General features: G+C 41.6%; 1 protein-coding gene across 3 annotated transcripts in view; it reads right to left on the reverse strand.

Annotated features, from left to right (window-relative positions):
- The window catches only part of dennd6aa (DENN/MADD domain containing 6Aa), a 77,013-nt gene extending 69,190 nt beyond the window's left edge, over positions 1-7,823 (reverse strand). Inside the window, exons 1-3 of one of the 3 annotated variants that reach the window (XM_060910303.1) lie at positions 7,185-7,823; positions 5,117-5,155; positions 4,983-5,025 (exon numbers count right to left, since the gene is read on the reverse strand). In XM_060910303.1, coding sequence (XP_060766286.1) covers positions 4,983-5,025; positions 5,117-5,155; positions 7,185-7,400 — 298 coding nt within the window. In that variant the 5' untranslated portion in view covers positions 7,401-7,823. The remainder of the gene's footprint in view (positions 1-4,982; positions 5,026-5,116; positions 5,156-7,184) is intronic. The other 2 variants (XM_060910301.1, XM_060910302.1) reach the window with 2 other exon arrangements.
- Between the last annotated feature and the right edge of the window lie 5,102 nt (positions 7,824-12,925).

The following is a 12,925-nucleotide window of genomic DNA, read 5'->3' on the forward strand; positions in this document are numbered from 1 at the left end:
GATTGAGTTAAAGCTTCTCACGTTCGGCTGTTTCCGTAGGGTCGTACTGTTTACCTCAAGAGGGAGGATATTCAGTCCCAAAATGAAGAAACGCAACCCTCGGGACATCAAAATGATCACGTCTCATCCACATGATATTGTTCTTGCAGGAAATAGGAAAATGCCAGACACAATAAAAAATTTAAAAATTTCAGATGACTTTGCAGTCAGCTCCTTTAAACAATGTAGGCGAAAAAAAATGTAGGTGAAAATATTCACCTACATATACCTACGTATTCAGCTGTAATATTTTTTTAATTTGCCGGAAGCTTTTTCCTGATGTAACCCCCACCCCCAATCTTCAGGTCGGGTTTAGAGACTCGACAAAAACCTTTTCTCTGAACCGTTTTGTCGCCTCGTTGCTGAACACGCTCATGAAGGATGTCGACTTTTCTCTTGACCGCAATCTGAATTTAGAATAAGAATTATTTCATGATTCACATCAGTCCAGTTCTGTCCACTTCCTGTAATCAGACTCCGCGATCTGCTTGTGTAAACAGCAGTGAGGAAAGTGGCCCTGACAGAGATGCGCTTCATGGAAGGGCTTTAAAACCGTGATTCACAGAAACAGATGAACCAATCAGTAAATCCAGCGATGGTCAAGCAGCACCGATGTGTTTGGTGGAAATGTTTTACACCTGGTTACGAGCACGAATTATAACTGCTACGTTCAAACATACAAAGTAATTTTGTTAATTTCACAAGTCAAGACTCATCTAAACAAGTTATACTGTGGTCATTCGACGGTGACTGAGTGGGGGTGAGTCTTTCAACACGACCTGACTGGTTGAAATTGGACCATGAAAATGAAAACCGAAGCTGATTTCCAGAAAATGAATTGTGGAAAAAGAATACTGATTGGCTGAACCTGAATACTCCGTACACACTAATATCAGTTAAGAACCAACGACCCGACCTACGAGTACGTGAGCAAGTTTTCAGGTAGGAATTCCGCCGCCATCTTACCCATCCTTCGACCTGGATGTTCACGTATGGCATATTAGGCATGAGACCGGCAGAAAAAGAGAAAATCACAAGAGGACTGAAATCCAGTCCTTAAAATATGGGCAGAGGGTCTGGGGACTGCCTAGGCCCCCAACAGGGTCCAGGGGCAACTTGAGCACTGATGACTTGGACTTGTGCATTAACTGCATTCGGACTTGTAAATTTGAGACAAGGATTTGGATTTTTTCCTTATTTTTTGTAACATGCCATAATAATTTAGAATAAGATATTTATATTGATATCTACATTCATTTTTATACTAATTTTGTGCAAGAGAAACACGTTCACCTGTTCATATGTCATGTTCAGGAACAAACTAACGTTAACGGCGCTAAAATGCCTGGAAAGAAGCCCCAGGATTGTCCGCTTTGCTTCTACAGACTTCTCGTGCAGTGGGAAAAAAAAATGCCCTGCTGTGTGTTCCATATGTAGAAGAACTATCGAGGAGATGACGGGGACGACCTCGAACTTTAATCCTTATTTGGTAAGACTCCACCCAGAGAAGGAAGTGACACGCTATGTTCATTGCTCTGTTGATAGCGAGGCTTGCTTGCTGAGCGATGAACTAGCTAGTAACATGAACCCTCTCACATTATTTGCGCTGCTGATAGTGGGCGGGGCTTGCTGAGCAATGAACAAGCTTTTTATCTGTAGCCAATTAACTAAAATGGGGCAGTCGAGCAGTAACGTTAGTCCAAGACAGTAGCAGAGACGCTTTCACATATGCCCCTTTTCCACCAAAGCAGTTCCAGGGCTGGTTCGGGGCCAGTGCTTAGTTTGGAACCGGGTTTTCTGTTTCCACTGACAAAGAACTGGCTCTGGGGCCAGAAAAAACGGTTCCAGGCTAGCACCAACTCTCTGCTGGGCCAGAGGAAAGAACCGCTTACGTCAGCGGGGGGCGGAGTTGTTAAGACCAACAACAATAACAAGACCGCGAAAGATCGCCATTTTTAAGCGACGAGAAGCAGCAGCTGTACAAACGCAAAGTCATCCATTATTATTATTATTATTATTATTATTATTATTGTTGTTGTTGCTTCTTCCGTGTTGTTTTTGCTTCGGTATTCGCGCCAAGGTTTGTGCAAACGTAGCGACGTAACTGACGTATACAACGACGTAACTGACGTATACAGCGACGTAATGACGTGGCTTCCCTTAGCACCGCGAGCTATGGAAAAGCAAACTGGTTCTCAGCTGGCTCGCAAGTTGAACGAGTTGTGAACCAGCACCGGCCCCGAACCAGCTCTGGAACTGATTTGGTGGAAAAGGGGTACATGTGTACCTTTTTAGGGCCAAAAAGGTACATATATGTTCCCAAGCAGTATATAAAAGGTACAAATAAGTACCTTAGAGCACTGTTTCTCAACCACTGGGCCACAGCCCATTAGTGGACTGCGAAGCCCCATCTAGTGGGCCGTGAATTTTTTTCAAGTTTGAAGCCAAATACTAAATAGTCAGCGGGTGGGGGTTGTTAAGACCAACAACAATAAGACGGCGAAAGATTGCCACTTTTAAGCGACGAGAAACAGCAGCTGTACAAATGCGAAGTCATCCATTATTATTATTGTTGTTGCTGCTGCTGCTTCTTCCGTGTTGTTTTTGCTTCGATATTCGCGCCAAGGTTTATGCAAACGTAGTGACGTAACTGATGTATACAGCGACGTAACTGACGTATACAGCGACGTAATGACGTGGCTCCCCTTAGCACCGCGAGCTATGGAAAAGCAAACTGGTTCCCAGCTGGCTCGCAAGTTGAACGAGTTGTGAACCAGCCCCAGCACTGGCCCCGAACCAGCCCTGGAACTGATTTGGTGGAAAAGGGGTAATAAAGGCAGCAACAGCCACCGTCAAATGGTGCAGATGGAGTCTTGTTCTCAGACTCGACTCGAAATTTTCCTTAAAGGGGAACTGAAGTCATTTTTAAACTTGCTTTATTTCTTAATTAACGCGTTATTCAATTACGTTTTCGGTTTTACTAACCTTATATTGTGACTTGTATTGGCAACTAACCGCAATTAAATATTATACTTATCGGCCTATTCGGTTTTTAGCCGTGTTGAATTTAGTTCGTTTGGTCCACGGCAGGCGTCGCTTATCCGCGCGATCTTCACGAGACTTGTGCGAGACTTCGAAACGTGAAGTGTCAGCCAGGTGTCCGTGCCGCCATTTTGAAATCTGTTTTCCAAACGAAATATTGCACAAAAATATATCCGTGAAGATACTCAGTCATCCAGGTACATAGTAAGGTAGAACGAGTTTAAATGACGATTACTGCCTACTTTTTTTTAAACTTTCCTGATTGCTATCAAAACAAACAAAACTTCCGGCTTGATTACGTCAGCATTCGAAAGAGGGCGCGCGCGTCTTTTGACAACGTTGGCAGATGTTGGTCACTTTGATTTCCGCTGTACGTTTTACTTCCGTCCTACGATGTCTCACACAGGTCTCAGTGAATCTCGCTTACGGTCATTACTCTGACATATGGACTGATATATTCTCATCTCATCTCATTATCTGTAGCCGCTTTATCCTTCTACAGGGTCGCAGGCAAGCTGGAGCCTATCCCAGCTGACTACGGGCGAAAGGCGGGGTACACCCTGGACAAGTCGCCAGGTCATCACAGGGCTGACACATAGACACAGACAACCATTCACACCTACGGTCAATTTAGAGTCACCAGTTAACCTAACCTGCATGTCTTTGGACTGTGGGGGAAACCGGAGCACCCGGAGGAAACCCACGCGGACACGGGGAGAACATGCAAACTCCACACAGAAAGGCCCTCGCCGGCCCCGGGGCTCGAACCCAGGACCTTCTTGCTGTGAGGCGACAGCGCTAACCACTACACCACCGTGCCGCCCCTGGACTGATATATTACAGAGCATATTTCAAACACTCATAACTTGCTATAGAAGCGACAAAATAGCGATCAAAAATGCATTCCTGTATTTAATAAAATGAGCTCAATAGAATTTTGATCATAAAAAATTTGCCTTCGGTTCTCCTTTAATGATTTGAACTTGAACACTGGGGACTCGAGACTGGACTCCGACTCGAGGTCTAGTGACTTGACTACAACACTGTGGTGAATAGAGAACAGCTGCAGTAGCTGCTATACGCATTCTGTTCTCTGAACAGCCCTCCCGGCTTTAATCATGCTACTTATAGTTTTCAGGTTTGATCTGGAACATACAGATATGGACTCTACGCTTTAGTGATGTGGCATTATATTCATTATTAATAAATATAAATAATTAAGCCATTCTCTCTCTGCAGGTTAGTTTAATACTCAAATTATTTATTTCAGCAACACAGGTTTAGGTAATAATTCACGTTTTTACAATTGGCTGACATTCCAACTGCATGTGTAGGCTTTTGATTACACTAGCGTGTTATTTTGGATTATGTTATGCCATACACATCAGTTTGTGCATGAAACTGATAAACACCCACAAATCAGCAATAAAGATGGTCATTATCAGCAGTGAAATTGGGGCCTAGAATGCACCAGAGAGCATCTAAAACCTGAAAATTTCCTGGGGGAGACCCCACCGGGACAGGGATACCCCCTCCCACACACTCCCCTTCTGCACCAGGCCCAGGTATCACACACATTGCTCCACCCCCTGCCTCTTTCCCTAATGAAACCCCCGGATAAATATTCCATCCCACGTCTAAACCTGGATTCATTTAACACGTACATGGACTATACCAACCAACCCGGACGTGTGTGTAGCGACAGTCCAGACTGTGTGTAATCTGTACTGTGGACTTTCTGCTCTGTCTCTGATGTAAGCTCGAGAGACAGATGTGATGTGCAACACTGCACAAATAACACGTCTTGTACAAACTCGCCAGCTGTTCACACAAATATGCACACTTCAACGTCGTATAAAGAAGAGAGATAGCAAACTTCAGACCACAAGTGTTTATCTTACCTGAATTTGAATCCGGAAACGACAAATAGCAGATGCTCATTTTCTGAAACGGTGAACAGGAAAATTAACAAAGGGTTATCAAAAAGATACACAATACACAAAAAACCCAAAACAAACAAAGAAACACCTCCTACCTCTTTCTCTGTGAGCTTTGAATGGTGAGGGTAGATCACCTACAAAAGAACAACAATTATTTACTCAGGGGCTCATCTCATCCTGTTTATTCAGTGGATCAGAAAATATCTGACAAATCACATGACGTTTGTCCCCCAAGAACCTGTAATAGTTATTTAGTCTGTGAGAGAGAGAGAGATGTGATCTCCGAAACCAGTCCAGATCCAGTCTACTAACCTGCATGTTCAATTAATCTGGTGATATGGAAGGAATAAAACACGACATGGAGTGCTGATTTAGGAAAACAATCAACAATGGGAAGGTTTAACTGATTATTAAAAGGTGATTCTTTTCTGATAACGAACAGCATGTTGCGAAATGTTTTATTCCTCTTCTACCACAGCAACTTGTCAATAATTACATGATAATATGAATTAAAGAACACAAAGAAAGAAAGAAAGAAAGAAAGAAAGAAAGAAAGAAAGAAAGAAAGAAAGAAAGAAAGAACCACACTAACAAATAGAAAGATAGATGACCAAAGTCACTCATGTACAGACAGAGAGATAGATAGAAAGACAACCACAAAAATAAACAAATAAACAGATGGACAGATGCAAAGACACAATAACAGACAAAGAAATAGAGGAGGACATAAGAGAGTCAGATAATCTATAAAACAGATAGACACAGACAGACAGACAAAAAGAAGGAAAAAAAAGAAAAAAGAGACAAAACACACAGACAAAAAGAAAAAATAGACAAAGAAAAAACAGAAACAAAAAGAAAAAAAGACAAAGAAAAAAACAGACAAAAAGACAGACAAGACAGACAAAAAAGAAAAGACAGAAAAAGAGACAGAGATAAAAAGAAGGAAAAAAGAGACAAAAGAGACAGACAAAAAGAAGAAAAAACAGACAAAAAGAAGGAAAAAGACAGACACACAAGAGACAGACAAAAAGAAAAAAGAGACAGACAGACAAAAAGACAGAGAGAAAAAGAAAAAAGAGACAGAGACAAAAAGAAAAAAGAGACAGAGACAAAAAGAAAAAAGACAAAAGAGACAGACAGACAAAAAGAAGAGGAGACAGACAGACAGACAGACAAAAAGGAGACAGACAGACAGACAGACAAAAAGAAGGAAAAAAGAGACAAAGAAAAAAGAGACAAAAGAGACAGACAGACAAAAAGAAGAAACAGACAAAGAAAAGACACAAAAAGAAGAAAAGACAGACAAAAGGAGACAGACAGACAAAAAGAAGGAAAAAAGACAGACAGACAAAAAGAAGGAAAGAGACAAAAGAGAGACAGACAAAAAGAAAAAAGACAGACAGACAAAGAAAAAAAGAGACAGACAGACACAGAAAAAGAAAGACAGACAGACAAAAAGAAAGACAAAGAAAGACAGACAGAGACAAAAAGAAAGACAGACAGACAGACAAAGACAGACAGACAAAAAGAAAGAGACAAAAACAGACACAGACAGACAAAAAGAAGAAAGACAGACAGACAAAGAAGAAAAAAGAGAAAAAGAGACAAAAAAGAGACAGACAGACAGATACAGACAAAAAGAAAGACAGAGAGACAAAAAGAAAGACAAAATGAAAGACAGACAGACAAAGAAAAAAGACAGACAAAAACAGACACAGACAAAAAAACAGTCACTAAAATAATCAGAGGCAGACAGAAAAACAAAAACTGAAAGATAAATATAGGGAAGAAGATAAAAATAAAAACAGACACTAAAATGAAAGTTAAAGAAACAGAAAGAAAAAACTTGCAGGCTGCGCGCGCACAGTTACAAAACTTGCAGTGACTGAATGTTTATTGAAGTAAAAATGCAGCAGAGAATAACCAGCGGAGCCGCGCAGGGAAACCGACTCGACTCCTCTCCAGTTTTCTGTCATCAGCTCGCGCTGTAAAGGAGTGCATTAGCTGGCTACGCTAAGCTAAGCTATGCTAAAGTAAGCTATCCGGTTATTACTGCTTCAGCTGTTAGCTACTCGGCTAGCGCTACAGGCCACAGACAGTACCGACCGGACTCTGAAGGGGAACACAGACGCGTCTGCACTGTAACCCGGAGCAGCTCACCTCCACGGCCTGGCCGAGCTCCAGGTCGAAGCCCACCACACAGATACAGTGAAGCCAGGCAGAGAAGCGGTCCCACGGCAGCAGCAGCTGCTCCGGCTCCCCATCGCCGTCAGCAGGCATTTCCTCCGCCGGAGAAATCCTCAGATCCTCCTCGTCCTGTGTGGGTTCGGCTTCTTCGGTTTGCTCCGCTATTTCCTCCGACTCTTGCGAGGCCATACTCCACTCCAGGACCGAGAGCCCAGGGATTCTCCGCTCGGTTACTCAGCGTCACTGCTGCCTTTAGCCACCGAAAGCAAAGGAGAGCTTACGTTGCTAACACAAAGCCGCATTCCAGACCGGAGTTACGTTTTTTACGTAGACGACGCGGAGGTCCTTGAATACCGGGCAACGTTCTGGGTTACTCAGAAAATTGGACAAATCTTTATCTGATACACTTCCGGTAAACAGTACTGAATATAGCATATAGATCAAATATATTGTTAGTTCCGGGTTATTCCAGAGCAAACAACGTTAACATAAACGACGCCGCCGGAATATGATATTATATAACATTATGTGATGTCTTATTATGTGGTAATAACTCCAAGGCAATATTACCAACAACTATGAATCCTTACGATATTTATCTTTTCTATGGTTGATTGATTCTGCCTCTTTTCTCCGTGTTGTGGTTCAAGTTTATCAACTTTACCTGGCTCCGCCTCATTTTTTTTTTTTTTAAAGGGGCCTGTCATTATTAAATGTAGTCATTGGTTCAAATGGTAAAGTACAAGATGTGTGTGAAGAAATACCAACTATCCATCTATCCATCCATTATCTGTAACCGCTTATCCTGTGCAGGGTCACGGGCAAGCTGGAGCCCATCCCAGCTGACTATGGGTGAGAGACGGGGTACACCCTGGACAAGTCACCAGATCACCACAGGGCTGATCCATAGTGACAAACAATTCACACTCACATTCACACCGACGGTCAATTTAGAGCCATAAGTTTGCCTAACCTGCATGTCTTTGGACTGTGGGGGAAACCGGAGCACCCAGAGGAAACCCACGCAGACACAGGGAGAACATGCAAACTCCATACAGAAAGGCCCTCATCAGCCACTGGGCTTGAACCCAGAACCTTCTTGCTGTGAGGCAGCAGTGCTCACCACTACACCACCATGCCACTAAATTCTAACCAAACTATCTGTTTTTTTCCATTAACACTTTCACCTGTTTATAATCACATCTGGGTACAATAATGGGCCATAATATAAAAGTCAATTAGACTTTCTATGTTTTTTTTTTCAAAGCATTTCATGCTGTGTTTCTTCCAAATACAGAACAAGGTCAAGTGAAAGGTTGTTATATGGTCATTCAAATAAAAAACACTACATTTACAGTTGTCTGTCCTTTTTTTTTGCTGTTTGAACAATGTATGCTTTTATGAAAGGAAAAAGGATAATCTAGAGTAAAAAATCCAAATTTATGATACTTGCAACTGTATTTCATGTTTGTGAAAAATATGCACCAAAATGGAGATCAAATCTAGGGAGGTGTGCCAGTTTTTGTAATCATGTGACATGACTGTCCGAGGTTCCAGGCTCCACTCTACACTCTGGGCTGAAAAGAAATCAACCCCAGCCTCACTTTGCTTCTTCTTTGCTTCTGTTTGATTGATGTATTTTTATCTTTGAAAGATGGGGCATCACCTGTTGCACATATCCATCCATCCATTATCTATACCGCTTATTCATCAGGGTCATGGGGGAAGCTAGAGCCGATCCCAGCTGATCTCAGGGTAAACCCTGAGCAGGTCACCAATCCATTGCAGGGCTAACACAGACACGAACAACCATTCATGCTCACATTCACACCTATGGGCAATTTAGAGTAATCAGTTAACCCAATCTACATGCCTTTGGACTGTTGGAGGAAACCAGGGCACCTGGAGGAAACTGACGCAGGTATGAGGTCAACATGCAAACTCCACACAGCAGGCCGGCAGGTTTAAACCCAGAACCTTTGTGCTGTGAGTGCTAACAAGCAGTACAGGGTGAAACACTGCACCACTGTGCTGACTTTCTCCTGCACAAATATACATAAAAATAGATAAATATAAACAAACAGATAAATAAAATGCATAGGGTAAAGATTACAAAAACAAACAAGTTGAATGAATGAATGAATTAGAGGGACAGGACCCATCCTCATACATCATAATAAAGGATATTTTGGTTTAATTCTTGCTTCCTCCTTCTACCCACCGACGTAACCTGGTGGGATTGTGAACAGCTCCTGAAACTATTGCATAAATGACTACCATTTAAAAAAAAAGGTCTCAGTGGATCCTCTGAGTGTAAACGTAACATTTTTATGTCATGTCTTGTGTGGAAATGATGCAGTGTTTTGTTGATCAGTTTCAAACATGCCAAAGTGATTTCCTGAACCTGACAAGTAGTGGAAAATAATGTTGTTCCGAAACGGCTTGGCTTATAAAGCCTGTTTTTCATACTGATAAAAAAAAAACCCACACAAAACTAATAAACAGATCTAAGATTTGACTTGTGATTTAACACTGAAGAAAACTGATCTGATGTCAACAAAGATTGCAAAAACAAATACATTCAGAGAATAAATAAATATTGAATAAAAAGTATATATATATATATATATATATATACACTTTATATATATATTTAATGCATTTAATCCATGCATTAAAAGATGCATTAATTTCTTTAGTTGAGATAGATTTAAATGTTTCTCCCTATCCTCCACTCCACTTGGTGGATTAACTGCTCCAAAGGGACTCATCAACCTCGTAGACTGGAACGCCGTTCCCATTGGTTAACCTTATGGGCCGATTCCTTCGATGATTGGTTATTCTGTTCACAACAAGATCCCGCCCCCTCATTCTCGCTCTCGGAGAACTCGTGCACGCGCACAGCAGTTGCCTATGGAACACCATTAAAGTCAACATTAAATAAATAAATATATATATAAATAAATAGATATACATTTATAAATATTTTTCCTATATATTTATTTCATAATTTACTTTATAGGCATATTTATTTACTTCATAAACATATTTATTTATTTACATGTTTATTTATTTATTTATTTAATATTGACATAAATGGCGATCCATAGTTGCCCAGTTTGTGTGTATTTTCATTCCAATATGGCGGCGTAAATGAAGTAAATAAATCGATAAATCATACAATGGAAGGGTTTGCTGAACTGTTGAAAAGTTATGACACTTTGTCATTGTTTTTATTATTATTGTTGTTGTTTTCATGAAATGGCATGACATGAAGACAGATAAATACGAGTGCTTTATTAAAAATAAAATAGATTAATTGAAAGATTCATTAATGGCTTTTAATGATGATGAACATATCATTTTAATAGGCGAGATATTTTAAATCCAAAGTGGATTGTCAAAGTGGAGTCCGTGATCTGGTTCTTGACTGTATTTTTTAATTTTTTTAAGTAAATCACATTTGTACAAATTTCTCATCTCATTATCTGTAGCCGCTTTATCCTGTTCTACAGGGTCGCAGGCAAGCTGGAGCCTATCCCAGCTGACTATGGGCGAAAGGCGGGGTACACCCTGGACAAGTCGCCAGGTCATCACAGGGCTGACACATAGACACAGACAACCATTCACACTCACTACGGTCAATTTAGAGTCACCAGTTAACCTAACCTGCATGTCTTTGGACTGTGGGGGAAACCGGAGCACCCGGAGGAAACCCACGCGGACACGGGGAGAACATGCAAACTCCACACAGAAAGGCCCTCGCCGGCCACGGGGCTCGAACCCAGACCTTCTTGCTGTGAGGCGACAGCGCTAACCACTACACCACCGTGCCGCCCTTGTACAAATTTATCATGATTATTATTTAGTTATAATAGTTATAAACCAAACTCAGGGGTCAACATTTATTTATTTATTTATAAATCATGTTAATTGACCGAGTATGTTGACACACCCAAGGAATTTGGTTCCGGCAGTTGGTGTCTCTCCAGCGATACAAAAGAAAAAAAGTGTGTGATATATGTAAGATGTGTACATGTAATATAAGAAAAATGTCTATATGTAATGTACAATATGGATAATATAGACATTCCACAATATAATAAGATGCAATCGACAATATTAGAACTATTATATACAATACACATAATATACAATACCTATATCATACATAATGTCTAAAATATCTGTATGATACAATATCTATCAATAATCAAAATATCTATAATATGAAGAACAACAACTTTAGTTATCACATGTACACTTAAGCACAGTGAAATTCCTCTTAGCATTTAACCCATCTGAAGCAGTGAACACACGCATGCACACACATGAATGAACCCTTTATTGTCACTGTTACCAGTGAAATTGACCATCAGCCTGTCCTTACAGAGGGGGAACAGGACAGGAAGACAGGGATAAAAGAAAAAGAAACACAGTAGTAACATGAGGAAAGATGAGGAAAATGAGCACACACACATACCCAGAGCAGTGGGCAGCCATGCTACAGCAGGTGCCTCTCTCAAGGGCATCTCAGCCCATGGCTGCCCCATGTTAACCTAACCACATGTCTTTGGACTGTGGGGGAAACCTGAGCACTCAGAGGAAACCCATGCAGACATGGGGAGAACATGCAAACTCCACACAGAAAGGCCACTGGGTTCGAACCCAGTACCTTCTTTCTGTGAGATGACAGTGCTAACCACTACACCACTGTATAATAATATATAATATACAATATCTTTATTATCCATCCATTATCCATAACCACTTGTCTTGTGAAGGGTCGCAGGCAAGCTGGAGCCTATCCCAGCTGCCAATAGCCGAGAGGCGGGGTACACCCTGGACAAGTTCCCAGATCGTTGCAGGGCTGACACATCGAGACAAACAACCATTCACACTCACATTTACACCTACGGTCAATTCAGAGCCACCAATTAGCCTAACCTGCATGTCTTTGGACTGTGAGGGAAACTGGAGCACCCGGAGGAGAGAACATGCAAACTCCACACATGCCCTTTTCCACCAAAGCAGTTCCAGGGCTGGTTCGGGGCCAGTGCTTAGTTTGGAACCAGGTTTTCCGTTTCCACTGACAAAGAACTGGCTCTGGGGCCAGAAAAAAACGGTTCCAGGCTAGCACCAACTCTCTGCTGGGCCAGAGGAAAGAACCGCTTACGTCAGCGGGAGGGCGGAGTTGTTAAGACCAACAACAATAACAAGACCGCGAAAGGTCGCCATTTTTAAGCGACGAGAAGCAGCATCTGTACAAACGCGAAGTCATCCATTATTATTATTATTGTTGTTGTCGCTGCTGCTGCTTCTTCCGTGTTGTTTTTGCTTCGATATTCGCGCCAAGGTTTATGCAAACGTAGCGACGTAACTGACATATACAGCGACGTAATGACGTGTCGTCTCTTAGCACTGCGAGCTATGGAAAAGCAAACTGGTTCTCAGCTGGCTCGCAAGTTGAACAAGTTGTGAACCAGCACCAGCACTGGCCCTGAACCAGCCCTGGAACTGATTTGGTGGAAAAGGGGTAGGGACCCCTATTGGCCACTGGGCTTGAACCCAGAACCTTCTTGCTGTGCTAACCACTACACCACCGTGATGCCCTACAATATCTATATTAGGCATAAAAATATCTATAATATCAATAATATACAATATCTATACTATACAGTATACATTATAAATATGCATGTTATCAACAGGGG

Source organism: Neoarius graeffei, chromosome 26, assembly GCF_027579695.1.
Source record: "Neoarius graeffei isolate fNeoGra1 chromosome 26, fNeoGra1.pri, whole genome shotgun sequence".
NCBI lineage: Eukaryota > Metazoa > Chordata > Actinopteri > Siluriformes > Ariidae > Neoarius > Neoarius graeffei.